This window comes from Biomphalaria glabrata, chromosome 12 (genome assembly GCF_947242115.1).
Source record: "Biomphalaria glabrata chromosome 12, xgBioGlab47.1, whole genome shotgun sequence".
NCBI classification, from domain to species: domain Eukaryota; kingdom Metazoa; phylum Mollusca; class Gastropoda; family Planorbidae; genus Biomphalaria; species Biomphalaria glabrata.
In genome coordinates this window covers 8,400,499-8,419,039 of record NC_074722.1, presented here as the reverse complement: position 1 = coordinate 8,419,039, position 18,541 = coordinate 8,400,499, and the positions used below count along the sequence as shown (strand labels likewise).

The following is an 18,541-nucleotide window of genomic DNA, read 5'->3' as shown; positions in this document are numbered from 1 at the left end:
TTGGGGCTGGGTCTAAGAGTACTCAGAACTAACAATTTATTTTACACTTTCTTGTATCAATTCTATTCATAAGTGTCGTTGTCAACTTTTCTGCACCAGTTGACACAGTTGAAGCACATGACAGAATCGCTATTACACACACACACATTTGTCAGATCTAATACCGACATATTCACTAACACCAATACACTGAAGCTCATTGTAAGCATCCCTTCTGTCCTATATAGTGTTATAGTACTTAAGGTTTTATGGCAGGGCTGGAGTTAAGTCTAGACAGACGGGGATAATGCCCTGGGGACTTCACAAGAGAGGGCGCCCCCACCCCCACTATAGAGATATAAAATGGAATATGATTTTATGGTTATAAACTATTCCTTTTTTTTTTAAATCTTTTTTTAAAATCTTATTGCTGGTAGCATTGTCGTGGTTGAGAAGTATCCGTTTGTATGTAGACTGCCTGTAGTATACAAACGGAGCTCCGGATTTTCGGCAGTGAGTCAAACCAGGGCTTTCGCCTACACAAACGCAAACATAAAATTTATTATAAAGTAAAATATGTAAACACATGAGAAGGAATTTACAAGAATTTCCTTTTTTTCTTCCAAAAAAAAATATGACATGTAAGTGGATTTTTATCACAGCTTTCGGAAAAGTGTAGGAGCCTCTACAAAATTGCTGCCAAGAAGGCTCCAATACTTAAATCCGGCTCAGGTTTATGCATACATGTCTCTAGTCAGCGCTGAAGAAGCAAATACTACTGCAAGTTCTATGAGCAAAGCGCATCAAAAGTACAAGTGAAGAGTTAAGTTCAGGCTGTTCATCAATTTGAACTAACGTTTATAACATAATGGGCCACTATCGGGTCTCTGTCGATGTCTGATGCTGTCGCCTTGAAGTCCTAATATCAACTGAATAAAATAGCTTATAAACAAACTTAACCCCACTATACGCGACGTCACAAAATGTCGCCTTCAAAGTTCGCCAATTGTAGCGCGTCGTAAAGAAGATCGATCATACTGACACTTCATAATGAAGACCGCAAAGAAATAGTCTAAAACTTGAGCAAATGAACAGTTCTCTCGACAGCCCTCTAGAGTGTAAGGATTACATTGTAGTGTAAAGATTACATTGTAGTGTAATGGTTACATTGTTTTTTTTAAGCAAACAAAAGTGAACCAAGTTTATGTTTTACATTGTAAGTATCACCAATGTTTCTGCTTTGTAGTGAAACACCTGTGCACATTACCATGTGAGGATTTATCCAAAATATAAGAATGGCTGGCTGGTATACGCTCCAGACTGTCGACACGGAGTTTCAATCCTCTCCGCTGCCCTGCCATCCACTGCAGGAGATCTGAGCTAGGGCGGTAAAGGACGTATAGGGCGTACTAATTTGCATTTCTGAAAGAAAGCTCGACAGGTATACAATAAAAAAAAACATTACTTTCTCTCCCTCTCTCTCTCTCCTCCCTCTCTCTCACCATCTCCCTCTCTCTGCCTCTCTCTCTCTCCCTCTCTCTCTCCCTCCCTCTCTCTCTCCCTCTCTCTCTCCCTCTCTCTCTCCATCTCCCTCTCTCTCTCTCCCTCCCTCTCTCTCACCATCTCCCTCTCTCTGCCTCTCTCTCTCCCTCTCTCCCTCTCTCTCTCCCTCTCTCTCTCCCTCTCTCTCTCCATCTCCCTCTCTCTCTCCCTCCCTCTCTCTCACCATCTCCCTCTCTCTGCCTCTCTCTCTCCCTCTCTCTCTCCCTCTCTCTCTCTCTCTCTCGTCAGTTTAGAAAGTGTCACACAATCATTAATTTACTTTCCCGTTGACTACAGAAGTTTTTCTAATTAAACTAGAATCAAATGATTCATTATTTCGTATTTAGTACTGCTAATTTTCTAGATCTACGATCAATGTAATCAAAATGTTCAAATTGAATCTCTGCTTTCTGAGCGAAAACAAGCAGGTAAGTCATTTAGTTAGAAAAAGATTATTCTGCATTTCCTGAGTTTAAAATGTTTGTAAAATGTTTGACATGTTTCGGATGTTCCTTCAGAGTTGAGATAATTACTTCCTAGTCCAAACCTCTTGCAGGACGACGGGGGAAGGGAGCGGGCAGGGTTTGAACCCTGGACCATCGATAAATCTGAACGATAGTCCAGCGCGCAAACCGCAAGACCAGGCAGCCATCCATTTATGGCAGGGCTGGATTTAAGTTTAGACAGACGAGGCTAATGCCCTGGTGACTTCACAAGAGAGGGCGCCCCCCCCCTGTTTACAATAACAGTAATAATAAAAGAAATTATTATAATTTTAATTATACATGCATGCCAGAGGGTGGTACTGCTGCAGACCTGTCACATGACCAGAAAATTCCTCAGTGGACACTGTTCAAAGGATTATAATTAATTTTGTATCCCCCCCCCCCAAAAAAAAATCCACCCAGGCAGTGCCAAAGAATGAATAATAATTAATTTCTAAAATGATAATATATTTCAAGTACAAATGGGGAAATTTTTCAGTTAATTGTTGTTTTTTTGTTGTGTGTTGTTTTTTTTTTTTTGGGGGGGGGGGGGGTTACGTCTAATGTGCATGAATAGTTAAAGTTGTGCTTTTTATGCATTAGAATCAAGTAATTACAATATTTATGCATAATATTGTCACATTTGTGTTCTGAAATCGTACTTACAGAGTTGTAGATCATGGACTTGATAGTAGCCAGCAGAAGTAACCAATCACATAACAGTCAACATAAAAAGTTTGGCGTAGAAATAAGACGAGACGAAAAAGATTTCCTAAAGGCGTTGTTGCTTCCCGGTAACATAGTACAAGTGCACGGACCACCAATGGTCGGAAAGTCAATGTTGGTTGACCAGGTAGACTCCCTTACCGATATATTGTACATCAGATATTGCAGTTCTATAGTAGGCATGCAAATGTTTACTAAATTCAAACTACACTAATACCGTTAGTATATTTTCGTTTTAATGTTTTGCACACTTTTATTTTTCAAATTATCACCAATGTCAAAAAAAAGTTGATCGTAAATCAATCTCCATAATTGAAGTGTATGCTATTAAGTATGTCTAATGCTAATTTAGTTGTAACTCTCATTGATTAGGAACATACATCTAAATTCAGATCTGACACATGAGTACAAATTCAAGAAATCTACACTCACTCACACACACACACACACACACACACACACACCAATTTTCTGTTTTTTATTACTTCCTTCCACAACTTTTTACATGATTTTTAAAACCATTGTATTTACCAAGCTGATATCAATCAGCTCATTCTGTCTGTCTGGTGGAACATTTTGAACACATTATTTCTCTCACACTCATACCAACAAGGGAAATGTAATCCTTGAGATATGGCTAAGTATGTGGTGTTTTCTCCCCTTAGGTAATCTACACGTCACGTTAGTTCTCCTACGAATTAAAATTTTCCGCTTTTTAAAAATTAACCAGTTCATTCATTCATTATTGGAACTAATTTTTATGGGAAACTATTTCTACATCATTTTATTATATTCAAGAGATTCAAATATGTGCCCCTCGACCTTCATGTGAGCTCCAGCTGCCTCTTTGAGAGTTAAATAAAAGTGTGTACAATCATTTAGGCCTATCTAACTGCTGTATTCCTGCAAGAAAGTGAAATACTGTCTACTTCCTTAGTACATATATTAAACATAAATGAATAGCAGCACTATGTTTAATATATGTATGTATCACATTTCAGCACCTAGCTTCAACTCTATATCTACTTCCTTAGTACTATGATTTCATTACAACTCCTTTTCTAGTCATACTTTTCCTAAAATATATATTGAGCAATAAGTAATTATAATAATTTAATTTCAATTTTAGACGTTGAGGGCGGCTGGTGCATTGCGATTATCGCGACGAAGCGCATAGCTCATGGCAAGGCAATAATCTATTAAAACTATAATGATCATGTTTTTAATTCTTTCTGTTGTGTCATGTTCAGGTCATTTCTGAAATACAAAGTGAATTAGGGAGTACATGCAAGGTCTATCAATACTGCGTTGATTGCAAAAACATTACTCGCTTTGAAGACATTCTGGAAAGGACTTTGGAAAGTATGGGCATAGCACCTCCCAGTGTTTTACCAGCAACAATCGAAGCTACATTAACAGCAATAGACTCTGTATTGAGAAGTAACTCAAGCTGTCAGCACATTATCATCTTTCAGAAATGTGAAGCATTACGTCTGTCAGGAAACGAGCGCAAATTTTTACAATTGGTTGCCTCCCTTGCATATCAAAATGTGTCGGGAAATGGGAAAGTTACGGTAGTGTTTACATCGTACGTGGATTTCCTAATTCAAGGAGCTAATGTAAAACACGTTTATGTTGGAATGCTTGTTGATCCACACGATATTGAAGCTTTACTGCGCCACTATTCACAAGAGGTCGAGGATCTATCAGAATGCGTACTTTTTTGCAAGCGGTTTCTGGGCTTTCCAGAAGGAATAATTAGAATCGCTGAAGAGTATCTGCTATCTAATTCCAACTCGCCTTCTGAGCAATACTTGGAGGAAATACTCAACACTGACTTGGAACTGGTGCATTTAATGTTTACCAAAAGACTGGCAGACGTCTTCAGCTGGCTAGACGAACAAGACTTACTGTTTGTTTACAAGTGTCAGCCAATATCATTTCTACGGACGTATTCTGAAGGTATGTGTCAATGTATTATACTTTTATTATATTGACGTTCCTAAATAAGCAGTTACTAACAACTAAACGTAGGTTTCAGTATGTATGTGTCTGTGTTTGTACAAATGTATGTCGGTGTTTGTATAAATGTTTGTTTCTATTCATGTGTGTTTATTTTGGCATAGAATGTGTTTGTATATTTTTTATATGTATTAATATTTATTTTATTTGTGTTTGTATCATTTCGTGTTTGTGCTGGTATAAATATATGTTTGTATAAAGTGTGTCCGTATAAAGTGTGTTTGCATAAATGTGTTTGTTTTAAGTGTGTCTGGAAATAGAAGTAAAGAGATTAATACTCCTATAATCACCCAATGACTTTTTCTGTCAGACCAACTACACGAAGCCTACAGCAAATGTAAAGCCATAAGTGCAACGTGTAGTCCCGCTAGCTGGATGTATTTTTTTGATGAACTTCTTGCGAAACACGTTCTTTTCAAGTGTGATAACTCCAGGGAACTGATGTTTCACCCACTGATAATCTATCATTGCGTCTGTAATCATAATGAGGTGCTTCCTTCGCGGAATAAAAGCACATGGTAGGATCTGTTTCTTTTTTTTTTAATCTTGATTTTGACATTACACGCATAGAAAGTTTGTTACTAAGTCGCCTGTCAAGTTTTGATCACAAAACCAAATTGAAGAGCTATGGAAAATCTGATGTCGTCATTTTGGCCAAAAAATTAAAAATATATATATAAATAAATTAAAAATCTCAATATCGAAAACAGGCTGCCTTAAAAGATTGATATTGTTCTCCTGACTTACATTACTTTTAATTTTGTTTCCAAAACTTAAAGAAATCTTATTATTAATAATATGTAGTTTCATATTTGTTTGAGAACAATGATAGATGTTATAAAGTATTGGACAAGTTGTTCTGTTTGTTTTTAGAATATTACAAAGTAGAACCAAAGATTGTTTATATGGGCTCTTCTGAATTAGAGTACATTTAATTAGGGTCCAGAAGTTCAATTATGAATTTTTGTTGATAAATGCTAAGAGTGTAAATTATATGGACATATCACAAACATTTTAAAAAATTTGATTTTGATTCACGTAATTAAAGATTTATGACTACATGTTGTTATTTCAATGAAATATAACATTTTTTTTAAAAGCAAAACAATATCATGAGCTGAATACCCATTGGGGCCGCCGCTGAGTTTATGTGATAACACAATCTCTCTTTGCAATATTTTTTATAGTTTGTTTTTTTTTTTGGTGCCACCTAGAGAGGTTAAAGAATACATGGAACCAGCAAGAGAGATATCAGTTCGTAAATAATTCTGACATATTAATAAATAAGTTCAAATAGTGTTTTTTTTATAGGCTCACCCGCTTCTTGTCTAAAATCCTGAAAAAGGCAGAAGACTTTAAAAAACTGGTTCAACGATGTCCACAATATGCCGTACACTGGTCAGAGCTAAAAGTACTAATACATGAAACTATGCAGCGCTCAGGAGATGAACCGTTCGGTTCACTTTGTAAGGTATGGAATTTAGATTTGTTTTCAATAACTTCAATAAATACACATTTAGGAATTATCACTCTTTTAGTATGCAATAACGTTTTACTATATAGCAAGCCAGTAGCTATATCACTTTACACTCTAGATTATGTACATGATAGCTCACGTATTTTAGTCTGGTGTGCTTACTTATGACTTTTATGTGGTTCCGTCGTACTGGTTGGGAGGGGGGGGGGGTGAAAAGAGTTTTAGAAATAGAAATAGTCATAGAAATGGTCATTTGTCGAATGAATAAACAAAAGATAACATTTTAGTTCAAAATTTCATATTCAAAACCATTTAAAACTTATATAGGGATATATGCTTAGTTGTTCCAGGTACAAGGGATGTAATAATGGGCTAAATTTTCTTTTTATTTTTTGTTTTCGCCCTCTTAAGTGGGAAAATACGAGGCGGATAATGAAATGAATCAGTCAGAAAGTAAGATCTGGATTAAAGAATACTCGCTTATATAATGAGATGTCAAATAATTGATTTTTTTTTTTTTTGACTCCTAAAGTTAGTAAAGAATTATGAGTCACTTCGTTGCTTACTTTTGCATTCAAATAATTTTATTCAAAAATGTAGGTGTTTTATTTTTTTATTTTTTGTTTCTAATATTATATACTTGATTCACGTCTATACTCGCTACATTGTTCAATATGCCTTTAAAACAGATTGCATTCTTGGTCGGGAAATTAATAATAAACACATTCCCTGACGAAGCCAAATATTTCTACCAAGATTTGGAAAGACGAGCTGAACATCCTGGACTCAAAGCAGCATTAAGAGCTCACATAGGAAATCTTTATGCCCTTGGGGTTGGTAAGTACAAGTTACAGTATCAACGATGAAATAACTACACACATTGTACATAAACACCTGGATATATAAAGTAGGAGCTTGTTTAACTAAGGTCTTTGGTTCAAATCCCTAGAATAGTCTCAAGCGACATTATTCCAAAAGCTAATCGTGAGGTCAAGTGTTTTAACTTAGTACAGAACTATTCTGGCCACTGTCCGGTTAGTTTGTGTCTCTTACGGCTCCAGTCAAACTCACAGTGCTCCAGCTATGGGGATGAAGAGGAAACAGTGTCTCGAATTATTTTTTACTGTCCAAAGTAGTTGAATTCCTTGCGATAATTCTGTAAAGCTACATGACCTAGACCTACATGGCGACATACCTGCATTGCACTTAATCATGTTGTTTTTTGTCCAGGATTTTGTCCAGGGTTTTTGTCCAGGGTTTTTTGTCTAGGGTTTTTTGTCCAGGGTTTTTGTCCATTTTTTTTTGTCCAGGGTGGTTGAGTGGTGAAGCGCTTGGGTTCCGAACCAAGTGTCTCGCGCAAGGTGGAGACTGGGACTGATATTGAAATCGGTCATTACATACCAGAATTTCAATTTAAAAAATGTCTCTGTGGGATGTTATTAATCAATACCTAAACAAGTATTGATGAGACTGAAAAAAAAAATCTGATCTTGGTTGTACGTCATCACTGAATTAGTTTTTTTACTGTCAGTAATTTTGTTTTGATGTTTTGGATTCGGCCTTGACGTCTGGCGAGTCTCACACACTAGAAGCGCCCACCAAATCCTGCAAATACTTCTTATGCATTGGCAGAATCTTCTCCCTGGTAATCCTCCGCCACCCTAACTGGTTCACAAATTGGACCGTAGCACACAGACTATACTACAAGCATGAAAGATGCGCTTAAATTTTTTTTTTTAAATTCATAAGCGCTCAAATTTATTATTGTTAGTCTATGTATTTTGAAATAATTACATGATTGATTCAAACTAATTTAAGCAATTTCACTTAATATAAGCTAGATTGGTTTTTTTAATTTTGTTTTTTTATTTTAAATGTAAAAAAATAATAATAAAGATATCAATTTGGTTTTGCTATTTAATGTTTTAAAGTGCTCCTATAGGCGAGCTATGAACAAAAGCATTATAGATTACATTTAGATTTATAACCTTTATATGAGTTAAATCAGTAATACATAGACACGGGGTATTTGGGGGAAATACCGAAATTAAATACAAAGTTAATAACAAGTTAGCGATTTTTGTTTTCACGAATCGGGGAATTCAGACTGCGAATCTATCAAAACCTTTCCTAGCGAGCATCAGGGCTTGTCGTAGGCATAGGCAAACGAGACAGTCGCCTAGGCCCTCCAATCAATGGGGGCCTCGCATAGGACTAAAAAAGATTTTAGATTTTAAACAATTGCGAATCCTGGATCAGATCTCAAACATAGTAGAGCACCATGAATGACTAGTTACTCTATCTCTGCTAAGCACATTGTGATATATGAACTTTAGTTATTGGTCAATTAACATATAGACGCGCTGGATTTTAATAAATTGCCCTTTTTTTTCGGTTTCTTTCTCTTTCTTTTAAATTTCATTTTTGGGCCAACAAATTCTCTTCGCCTGGGGCGTCCAATTATCCAACCCCAGCCCAGCGAGCACCTAAGAGGTAAAAGAAACTTGTGTAAGAAATGTCATCGGTTTTGGCGGAATAAATCAATCAGAGGTGTTTAGCGAATATATTATAGATTGTGTACTTTTAGATATAGACTGGAAGCTAGCTGAAGATTCCCTGGACTCAGCAATGAGTGATTTAAAAAAGTATGGTCTGACCTACTTCTTGACCTGGGCTGCCAATAAGAAGGCTTATATTTTAATCAGGCAAGCCAGATATCTTGATTCTGAAAGGTAAGTTTACAAGGCATTTTATTATATCCTGTTGTTTTTCTTTTCGGCGTTATTGATATTCGCCTTTAGGTCATTTAACAGATATTCGTTTTTAAGGCGTTATTTGATATTCGCCTTTAGGTCATTTAATAGATATTCGTTTTTAGGGCGTTATTTGATATTCGCCTTTAGGTCATTTAATAGATATTCGTTTTTAAGGCGTTATTTGATATTCGCCTTTAGGTCATTTAATAGATATTCGTTTTTAAGGCGTTATTTGATATTCGCCTTTAGGTCATTTAATAGATATTCGTTTATAAGGCGTTATTTGATATTCGCCTTTAGGTCATTTAATAGATATTCGTTTATAAGGCGTTATTTGAAATTCGCCTTTGTGGTGTTATTTTTTCTTCTTCTTCTTCCTCGTTCTCATTGTTATGTTGAAGCGTTCAGATGACTAGACCAATACATGAGATGAACTGTTCAGATGACTAGACCAATATATGAGATGAACTGTTCAGATGACTAGACCAATACATGAGATGAACTGTTCAGATGACTAGACCAATACATGAGATGAACTGTTCAGATGACTAGACCAATATATGAGATGAACTGTTCAGATGACTAGACCAATACATGAGATGAACTGTTCAGATGACTAGACCAATACATGAGATGAACTGTTCAGATGACTAGACCAATATATGAGATGAACTGTTCAGATGACTAGACCAATACATGAGATGAACTGTTCAGATGACTAGACCAATATATGAGATGAACTGTTCAGATGACTACACCAATATATGAGATGAACTGTTCAGATGACTAGACCAATACATAAGATGAACTGTTCAGATGACTAGACCAATACATGAGATGAACTGTTCAGATGACTAGACCAATATATGAGATGAACTGTTCAGATGACTAGACCAATACATGAGATGAACTGTTCAGATGACTAGACCAATATATGAGATGAACTGTTCAGATGACTAGACCAATACTTGAGATGAACTGTTCAGATTACTAGACCAATACATGAGATGAACTGTTCAGATGACTAGACCAATATATGAGATGAACTGTTCAGATGACTAGACCAATACATGAGATGAACTGTTCAGATGACTAGACCAATACATGAGATGAGCTGTTCAGATGACTAGACCAATATATGAGATGAACTGTTCAGATGACTAGACCAATACATGAGATGAACTGTTCAGATGACTAGACCAATACATGAGATGAACTGTTCAGATGACTAGACCAATACATGAGATGAACTGTTCAGATGACTAGACCAATACATGAGATGAACTGTTTAGATGACTAGACCAATATATGAGATGAACTGCGCGCAGTGGTTTCCAACCAAATCAGGGAGCTCTCCATTTAGTTTTCTTTCTTTAGGGGTGTTTAGGAGCCAATGCCTTTTTCGGGCCTCTTAGTAAAGAATGCAGTTTTGGAAGACATGGTCAGCATTCTCTTGAAACTCCACATTTGCAGTTTTCACTGGTTCCAAACTGAGCTTCCGGAACATATTTTGTCTCATCTTGTTGTGTCCTGTTCTGATGCGAAAAATTAGACTTTGATCTGGTGTTATTTAATATTAGCATTTTGGTTATTTTCAATATTCGCGTTTGGGTTAGGGTTATCTGGGAATATAAATATAGTGGAGGCTCGGTGGTGAAGCACTTGACTTCCGAACTTGTGGCCCACGGTAACGAGGGTGTCATGTGGCCAACACAACGACCAACTGCCTTTACTTTTCCTCCACTAATGTCAGCTGGGTGGACTCATAGGCATCCTAAAGATAAAATATCAGTTTTTATTAGTTTTCGAACCCGCGCCACCGCCAAGCGCTTAACCCCTCAGCCACCTCGACCACATTCTCAAACTTACATTATTTAAAAAGCAGCCTAGAATGAACACTAAAAAAAAGTCACACAAATGATGCAACTAAAGTAATCGTGTTTAATACAGCTTTGTTATCGTTATTTTTGTGTATATCATTCTAAACACTTCTTATTACCCTTTACCTTTGATCAGATATTACGACACTGCCAGGGAACATGAAAACAGACATCAATTACTGAGCTTGGAACAAAGTCTTAGAATATCTGATTACATAGAAGAGGAAGAAGATCTAACTCGCGCTATTTATGAAATCACCCCACTGATCTTTAGAGGTAGGTCACTTATAAGGCTTGGTCAAACTCAAAGAGATTGACTTCAACAAGACTAGAAACTGAGAGTAGCATTATGTTCTCCAGGTCTACTAATAGTGGGCTGAAAGTGTTGTTGTCATCAATGTACTGAGTTTTGAACCAGTGAAGCGTGTCTAAGCTTTTTTAAGCCACGTGAAAGAATTATAATTTGTGTGTGAAGGCCATGGGCGGACTGGCTCTATGGTACCGAAATAGGTCGGTAGGTCCACCGAAAGAGCAACATTTCAGGTAACAAATATTCAAACATCCGCTGCTTTGCGTTGCTAAGTCTTCAGGAGTCAATCTCGAGGAACATTCATGGTGGACTATGAGCTATCTTCCCTCATGCCACCTTTACAACTGAGTTGGTACCAAACGTATAACACAGCATCTCTATGGAGCAAATTAACTGGGTCGAGAGAGGGACCATGATCCTTTAACCAAGGCCAGGGAATGTACCGTTACGAACAAATTCCAGGGCATTTATGAGTATATACATATAGGAGCTTCTGTAGCATTTCCTAGGCATCACATTCAAAGACCGCATCACAAACCAAGAAATCAGAGACAGGGTTACTGTAGCGATCGGAGCCCATGACGACCTGCTAACTATTGTAAAAAGACGAAAACTTAAAACCTTTGGCCACATTACAAGATCTATGGGGCTCGCAAAGACCTTCCTTCAGGGAACAGTGCCAGGAAAAAGAAGAAGAGGCAGACAGAAAATCGATGGGAGGACAACATTAAAGAATGGACGGGCCTGCCATTGAGAGAGGTTCTAAACAAGGCAAAAAAAAAGGGGAGGAATGGAGAAAGACGGTCGAAAATCTTGCACGGGGCCCCAACGGTCCAACAGACTAGGGGATAGGTAAAGCTAAAGGTAAAAGGTAAAACATATAGGTGTTTATATGGATGTTATGCTAGATGTTGGGTTGAAGACTAGAGCAGTATCGTAATGTTACTACATAGTTATTTATCAACGCTATTATCTTTTGTGCTTTGAATTAGGCAACCCAGCAGATGCTTTGGAAAAGCTTCAAGAACTTTCCTCGAGACCCGGACTTGAAAGTCATCCAAGTTTTACAGTCTTTCTTAACAACTTTGGCTTGGCCTATGAGAGATGTATGTATATCTGCACACTTATAGATCAAGTATACTGTACGGTAAACACCAAAATGTTAAGATACAAAAAAATCAATCAAACTGTAATGTGCCTCTTTGTAAAATAAATGCAAATAAGCCGTCAATAACTATTTTTGTGAGAGCATTGTATGTGCCTGACTGGGGATGAAATTTTTTTTTTTGTTTATCATTATTTCTATCAAAGTTTCAAGTTCAAGTGTTTTAAATAATAATAATAATTGCCATACCACTATCTCATAATTTAAGAAAAACTGAGCTGAAAAAACAACGAAAATAAGTGGAAAATGGGTTGGAGATTAAGCGTTTATGGAAGTTAATTTAAAACAACAATATATCCCGCTGTCATATCAACCGAGTGGATAAAAACAACTGGCCTCACAGATACTTTCAAGGCCCTTGGCATTCCTAGGAACATTCTCGTTGCCTGACAGAGGGCGGTACTGCTGCAGACCTGCCACATCATAATAATATAATAATATTATAATAATCTTTATTGTCCGTAAGGGACTTTGTCTTACAATTTTTGCATTACACCAAACAAAACATTATAACTATAAAAAAAAATGTACATTCACACCAGACTCACTCATAATTTACATGTGACAAAGTTTATATCAGATAGTTTCTATTTAATGATTTGATTGCCAAAACAGTTTTTGTGTCTGTTTGTCTTTGTTATCGGTGTCTTGTATCTCTTTTGTGATGACCCAAAGGGTGATTTTTTATTTCTAGAATCTTTATAGCTTTTTTATGGATGTCTGTCTCAAACAGCTGCACAAATGGGATTTGTTTTTTGCCAATGACTTTACCAGCAGCATTTAGGATTCTATGGAGTTAATTTTTATTTTTAATGCACAGATTGCCATACCAGGCAGTCATATTGAAACTTAAAATATTGCAGATGTGAGCGTGATAAAACGTAGCCAAGGCCTTTTCACTAACATAATACGAGGACAGTTTTCTCAGTAACCGTAAACGTTGCTGCCCTTTGATTACTCTTTTTAGAAAAAGGATGTTGCCCCAAATGGCTGCCTTCACTGAAAACTGTTTGTGTGTGTGTGTTATTTGTGCTTTGACACCACCTGACTGTGATTGTTGAATGTGGTTGTTGACTGTGGTTGTTGACTGTGGTTGTTGTTTCCTACAGGTCAAATGTTTGAAGAAGCTCTGAAATGGTTCAGGAGATCATTGCAAGCAAGACGTTCGTTACAACAGATTTCACCTTACATACTGTTAGATGCTCTCAATAATATATCTAAACTTTTGTTGGAAGAGTACAGCGGAGGTAACAGCAAACTTTTAAAAATATTTGTTGTATATAATATTAAATTGATATTAATTAGGCTGCAGTGGGTACACTGACATGTTTTAAAAGTAAATTAGATTTTCTTGTCCAGAGTATCTTATTGATACATCTGAAATCCATCTATCTGTATGTCTCATTTTACCCATTATATTTTACTCTATTTAAGTAAAGCAATTTTAAGCATATAAATCTTTCAATAAATAGGTGTGTATTCTAAGACATTCCATTGTAATTACAGTAAATGTATATCATAGAGAAATGCAATATAATAACCACTATATCACTCCTCAACGACCTACAACAGGTTGTGACCTCGCTGGTCAGTTAATTCAAAAGACAACATCACAATGAGCTTCGTGAGTTGATCGAATAGTTGACTTAGCCTCACCAAAGATGGCCGCCTGGTCGTGTGGTGTGCGCCTATAACTGTCGTATCAATGAGCCTGGGATCGAACCCTGCCGGCTGTCATCTGTCGTCGTCTGCTGGAAGGTTGGGGCTAGGAAGTATTAATCATTAATTCTAAAGCAACGTCCGAAACTTGTCAAACTAAAAATAACTTGAAGACTTTCGTTTCGGTATTGATGTACACAAAAAGCACGTCTTTTTGTAATTGTTAATGAAAGCAGGTATCGGGGTACTTTTCAATTATGCTAAGCAGTGCTTTTTGTTGTGACAGTACGCACCGGTACGGCTTACCGGCTTTTTCAATGTGGGGAATACATTACTTTTCTTGTATTTTAACGCTTATTATTAATTTATTAGCAGTAAAAGCTAGTCAATCCATCACTGAGTACCGGCATCAATTTTTTTTTTACAAAAAAAGCACTGATGCCTAGTCTAGTGGTACTTCTATATAATGTCAAGTCTTAGGTATTTCTCTATAATGCCAAGCTTAAGGGTATTTATCACTAAATGTTTAGTCTAACGGTACATGAGAAACAAAAATGAACATTTGTTGACGTAAAAAAGTCTTTGTCTCTTACAGACGTAGAATCACTCAAGGACTGTGAAAAGTATCTCACGGAGGCCTCGCATATTTTATCTGAGATAACTGGTCACTACTATGACAGGGCCGTTACCAAAAGCTGCCTTGCGATACTGAAGATGAGAAAGTATGTAATGTGTTGCTTGTATCTAATAATGAGAACAGTCTTTGCAATACTATGTTTCTTTGTTACGCTAAAAACTTAGATCAGGGCTAGTCTTTGAAAGTGTTGTTCACTTTCTAGATGGTAGTTTTCAGTGCATTATTATTTGACTGTTGTTGACATTATTACTTTTATCACTACATATATATCTAATAGAAATAATTTATAGAAAATGTAATTATTGGTATTTTGACGCTGCCAAAGCTTAATAGCAATACGTTGACACTAAAAGGGCAGAATATATGAAAATAACTAGTTAGAAACCCTATTAGGATGGATATATGCAGACATGGGCGTAGCCAGGATTTTTTTCGGGGAGGGTTTTGGTGGGGGGGGAGGGGGAATTTCCCCCAACCCCCCCCCCCCCCGCGGAAAAAAATTATATATAGGCCTATATATGTGTGTGTGTGTGTGTACATAATTAATCTTTATTACATTCTGACCCTTTCGGAAGACGTTTATTGTTTATTGTAGACTCCCCGCCCTTGCTAGCAAGGGGGTCTGGGGGAGTTCGCAGCTCTCCCCCAGCGCGGGGCTTTGCCCCGCCGCCGAGCACTATTTCTGGTATTGAAAGCCAACAAAATGTATATTCTGAGGTATCTACAGTGCATTATCTTGCTATTAAAAAGTTTTATTTCAAAAACCTAATGTGCTATTCTTACTGACTTAGACCCTCTCGCGCCGTTCGGCACATTTTCCGGCAAGCTGTTTCCGCAACTCTTATTTTGCGTAATTCATTTTGTGTGAAAACATGTCCCGCAAAACCTCATGCGACGCTCTGTCACAACCTTACTAAGGATTCGACTCCCAGTTCGGCATATGATTTCTTTGATTTAGACCCGATCTCTATGACTGACTCCTAAAATCTCTCTTAGCCATCTTTGTTGAGACACATTTAATGACTTTCAATTTCGCAGAAGACTATTCACACTTTATTAATGGAGCCCAAGCCACTGGTAGAAATGTGTAACCTTTCTTGACTACGCTCTTGGAATTACATGCCTGTATTTCGCTTTAGATTTTATATCGAAAAGGAAAGTTTTTTCGTCAAATCATCTGTTGGGTTATAAACTTGTTTTGTTTTTAATTCAATTCGATCTTAGAATATGGTGACTGTAGTTTGCTTTAAAATAATATTGAAGAGAGAGGTTTTCAACTCTAAACGCTCTGTATGGGAATTTTAAACTCAAAACCATCTGGAGGGGTTGTAAACTTTAAAGAAAAAGCCATCTGGAGGAGGGGGATTTAAACTCAAAACCACTTTGGCTACGCTTATAGATTTTCTAGTGTGTAATTTGCTTTTTTTTATATTGAAGAGGTACTTTTTATCTTCAAACCCCAACTGGAGGGGGGGGGGTTAAACTCAAAACTCCTTTGGCTACGCTCATAGAATTTTGAGTGTGTAATTTGCTTTTTTATATTGAAGATGGGGTTTATCGTAAATTTTGGAGGGGGTTTTAAAATCAAAATCTTCCTCAACTGTGCTGTTGGAATTTGGGGATTGTTGTTTGCATTTTTTTGTTTTGTTTTATAGAAGAGGGGGATTTAACTGCAAAAACCTCTGGTAGGGGGTTTAAAATTCAAAACCCCCTGTAGGGGGTTTTAAACTCAAAGCCCCCTGGTAGAGGGATTTGTATCTCAAAACCCCCTGATAGGGGTTTTTTAAATCTCAAAACCCCCTGGTAGGGGATTTAAACTCAAAACCCTCTGGTAGAGGGTTTTTAACTCAAAACTGCCTCGGCTGTGCTGTGGTAAGTGATGATTTAGTATTAAAATCTCACCTAAAATAAACAAAATGAAAGCAAAAATAAGTCACTTAATTCCGTTCCCCCCAACCCGCAGGGGGGGATTTCATTTCGGGGGGGGGGGGGTTGAACCCCAAGAACCCCCCTGGCTACGCCCATGTATGCAGAATTAGAGGCGTTCCTAGCGATTAGCGGGTGGTGCGTGACACCCTGGTGAGTGGCATCAAACTTGTCCTATGTAAGAATTAACCTTTTGAACCCCAGTTCCCCATGTATCGGTCTGCGTCTAAAAAGACCATACACAGTCCGGTTTCGAGTAAGTTACCTAACCTGCTAGATAATTATTGCTGACAAAATAACCAAAAAATTAATCTTTCATGCAAAAGATTTATTTGAATAAGATGATATCCCAGTTCTAAAAACATCATTAGACAGGAGGAGTGGAGAGATACAGAAAGAGGGGGAGGGACACAAAAATTTGTAAAAAAAAAGTGAATAAACAATAAATTATTCGTACAAATATTTTTTTTTTTTTGGTTTACATTTCAGAAAGAATTATTTCGAAGCGTATCAATACGACCTGGAGGCGTTGTCCATTATAGAAAACAAGGCCCAGAATGCTGACTACATGTTTGAAGTTCTCCTTCACCTTGCACATTTACGCGTAGTGCTTGATTTGCAGACGTCTGCCATGGACAGAACTGAACCGGAGTTCAGTGCGTCTGATCTGAAGAGATCGCCAGAAGATTTTCTGCAACAAATTTTGTCCATTAAAGAATCTCGAGGCGGTGATAGTTTTGAGTTCCATTCAAATTTCCTGTCGGCTTGTGTCCATGGCATGCTGCTACATGTTGGCCAGTCCAGGTGTGACTTTAACAAATACAAGACATATTTCAAACAGCATTGGACACTTGTTGAAGAGCACAGAGGAACTAGAAATGATAAAAAGCTGTCAATCTTTTCCAAATATGAACATTTTTATAGTTATATTGAGCGGACAGAATTTAGCGACATCACCTTGCAAGAGTTCAATGGTTTCGTGTTAGACTTCTGCTCAAACTGTACAACTTTACGTCAAGATGTATACAAATATTCTTGGAGCAAACATCTTGCTTCTTCTTCCCACATTAAAAATGGAAAATCAACCCAGAACTGTGTTGAAAAAACTGTATGTAACAAATCTGAAACAGGAGATGAAAGTCAATCTGTCACTTTGTCTTACTCTCTAAATTTAGAATCAGACGGTGCTAGGTCAAAAAGAAATATTCTTATATCGAACTTGCTTGGATCACATATATCATTCAATGTGCTCAACACTTCCATTAGTGAAACAAGTGATTTGAATATCCTGTATGCCGTTAACAATAGTGAAGTTAGTGAGTCGGAATATCAAAGTGTGGTTGATATTTTGATTTCAGAAATGAACCCTTCGGTTAGTGAAATTAGTGAATCGATGTGTCAAAGGGTAGTGAACATGTCTATTTCAGACAGTGAGACATTCAGTAGTGATTCTGAACAGGAGATGCTTGATGTGTTAAATTGGTCTGACTCTACTGAGGAATCATGATGTTACGTTTCGTTAATGGAATCAATAGTATTGAACTGGTTATTTTGACATTATTTATTTATATAAGGTAATTTCAAGTTTTAACCTTGGTACTATACATATTACAGGTGAGAAGGCTGGGGGGTGGGGGTAAACAGCTTGGCTTCCGAGCCGTGGGTCCCGGGTTCAATTTCAGGGAAGAATGGGATTTTTTAAAATTTCGGGATCTTTAGGGCGTCTCTAAGTCCACCCAGCTTTAATTACCTGACCTGACATTAGAAAATTTAAGGTAGTTGTTATGCTAGCCCATGTCATCTTCATTAACCGTGAAATAGAGAAATTGAAATTATATTCTTAGTTTTGTAAAGAAAACTGTTTACTGGACATATTTGTCGACCTATAAGGCAGATTTTGTAATTATGTATTATTTAATCATATGAACAACGGTTGACGAAGAAGTCCCTCGGCCAGCACAACCTCCAACCACCTTT

The 18,541-nt window shown here is 37.1% G+C and overlaps 1 protein-coding gene across 1 annotated transcript; it reads left to right on the top strand.

The window, feature by feature from the left end:
• The first annotated feature begins 1,815 nt into the window (after positions 1–1,815).
• On the top strand, positions 1,816–18,071 carry LOC106076299 (uncharacterized). Its single transcript, XM_056006747.1, has 12 exons — positions 1,816–1,949; positions 2,675–2,859; positions 3,983–4,694; positions 5,065–5,272; positions 6,066–6,225; positions 6,921–7,068; positions 8,819–8,963; positions 11,004–11,143; positions 12,170–12,283; positions 13,452–13,589; positions 14,597–14,723; positions 17,054–18,071. The coding sequence occupies exons 2-12, from the start codon at positions 2,686–2,688 to the stop codon at positions 18,069–18,071; spliced, it is 3,084 nt and encodes a 1,027-aa protein (XP_055862722.1). The 5' UTR covers positions 1,816–1,949; positions 2,675–2,685.
• The last annotated feature ends 470 nt before the right edge of the window (positions 18,072–18,541 follow it).

Coding starts and splice junctions, on each gene's coding strand:
- LOC106076299 (XM_056006747.1), top strand. CDS start 2,686: ATGGACTTGATAGTAGCCAGCAGAAGTAACCAATCACATAACAGTCAA. Junction 6,226..6,920: donor CGTTCGGTTCACTTTGTAAG/GTATGGAATTTA, acceptor CCTTTAAAACAG/ATTGCATTCTTGGTCGGGAA. Junction 12,284..13,451: donor TGGCTTGGCCTATGAGAGAT/GTATGTATATCT, acceptor TGTTTCCTACAG/GTCAAATGTTTGAAGAAGCT.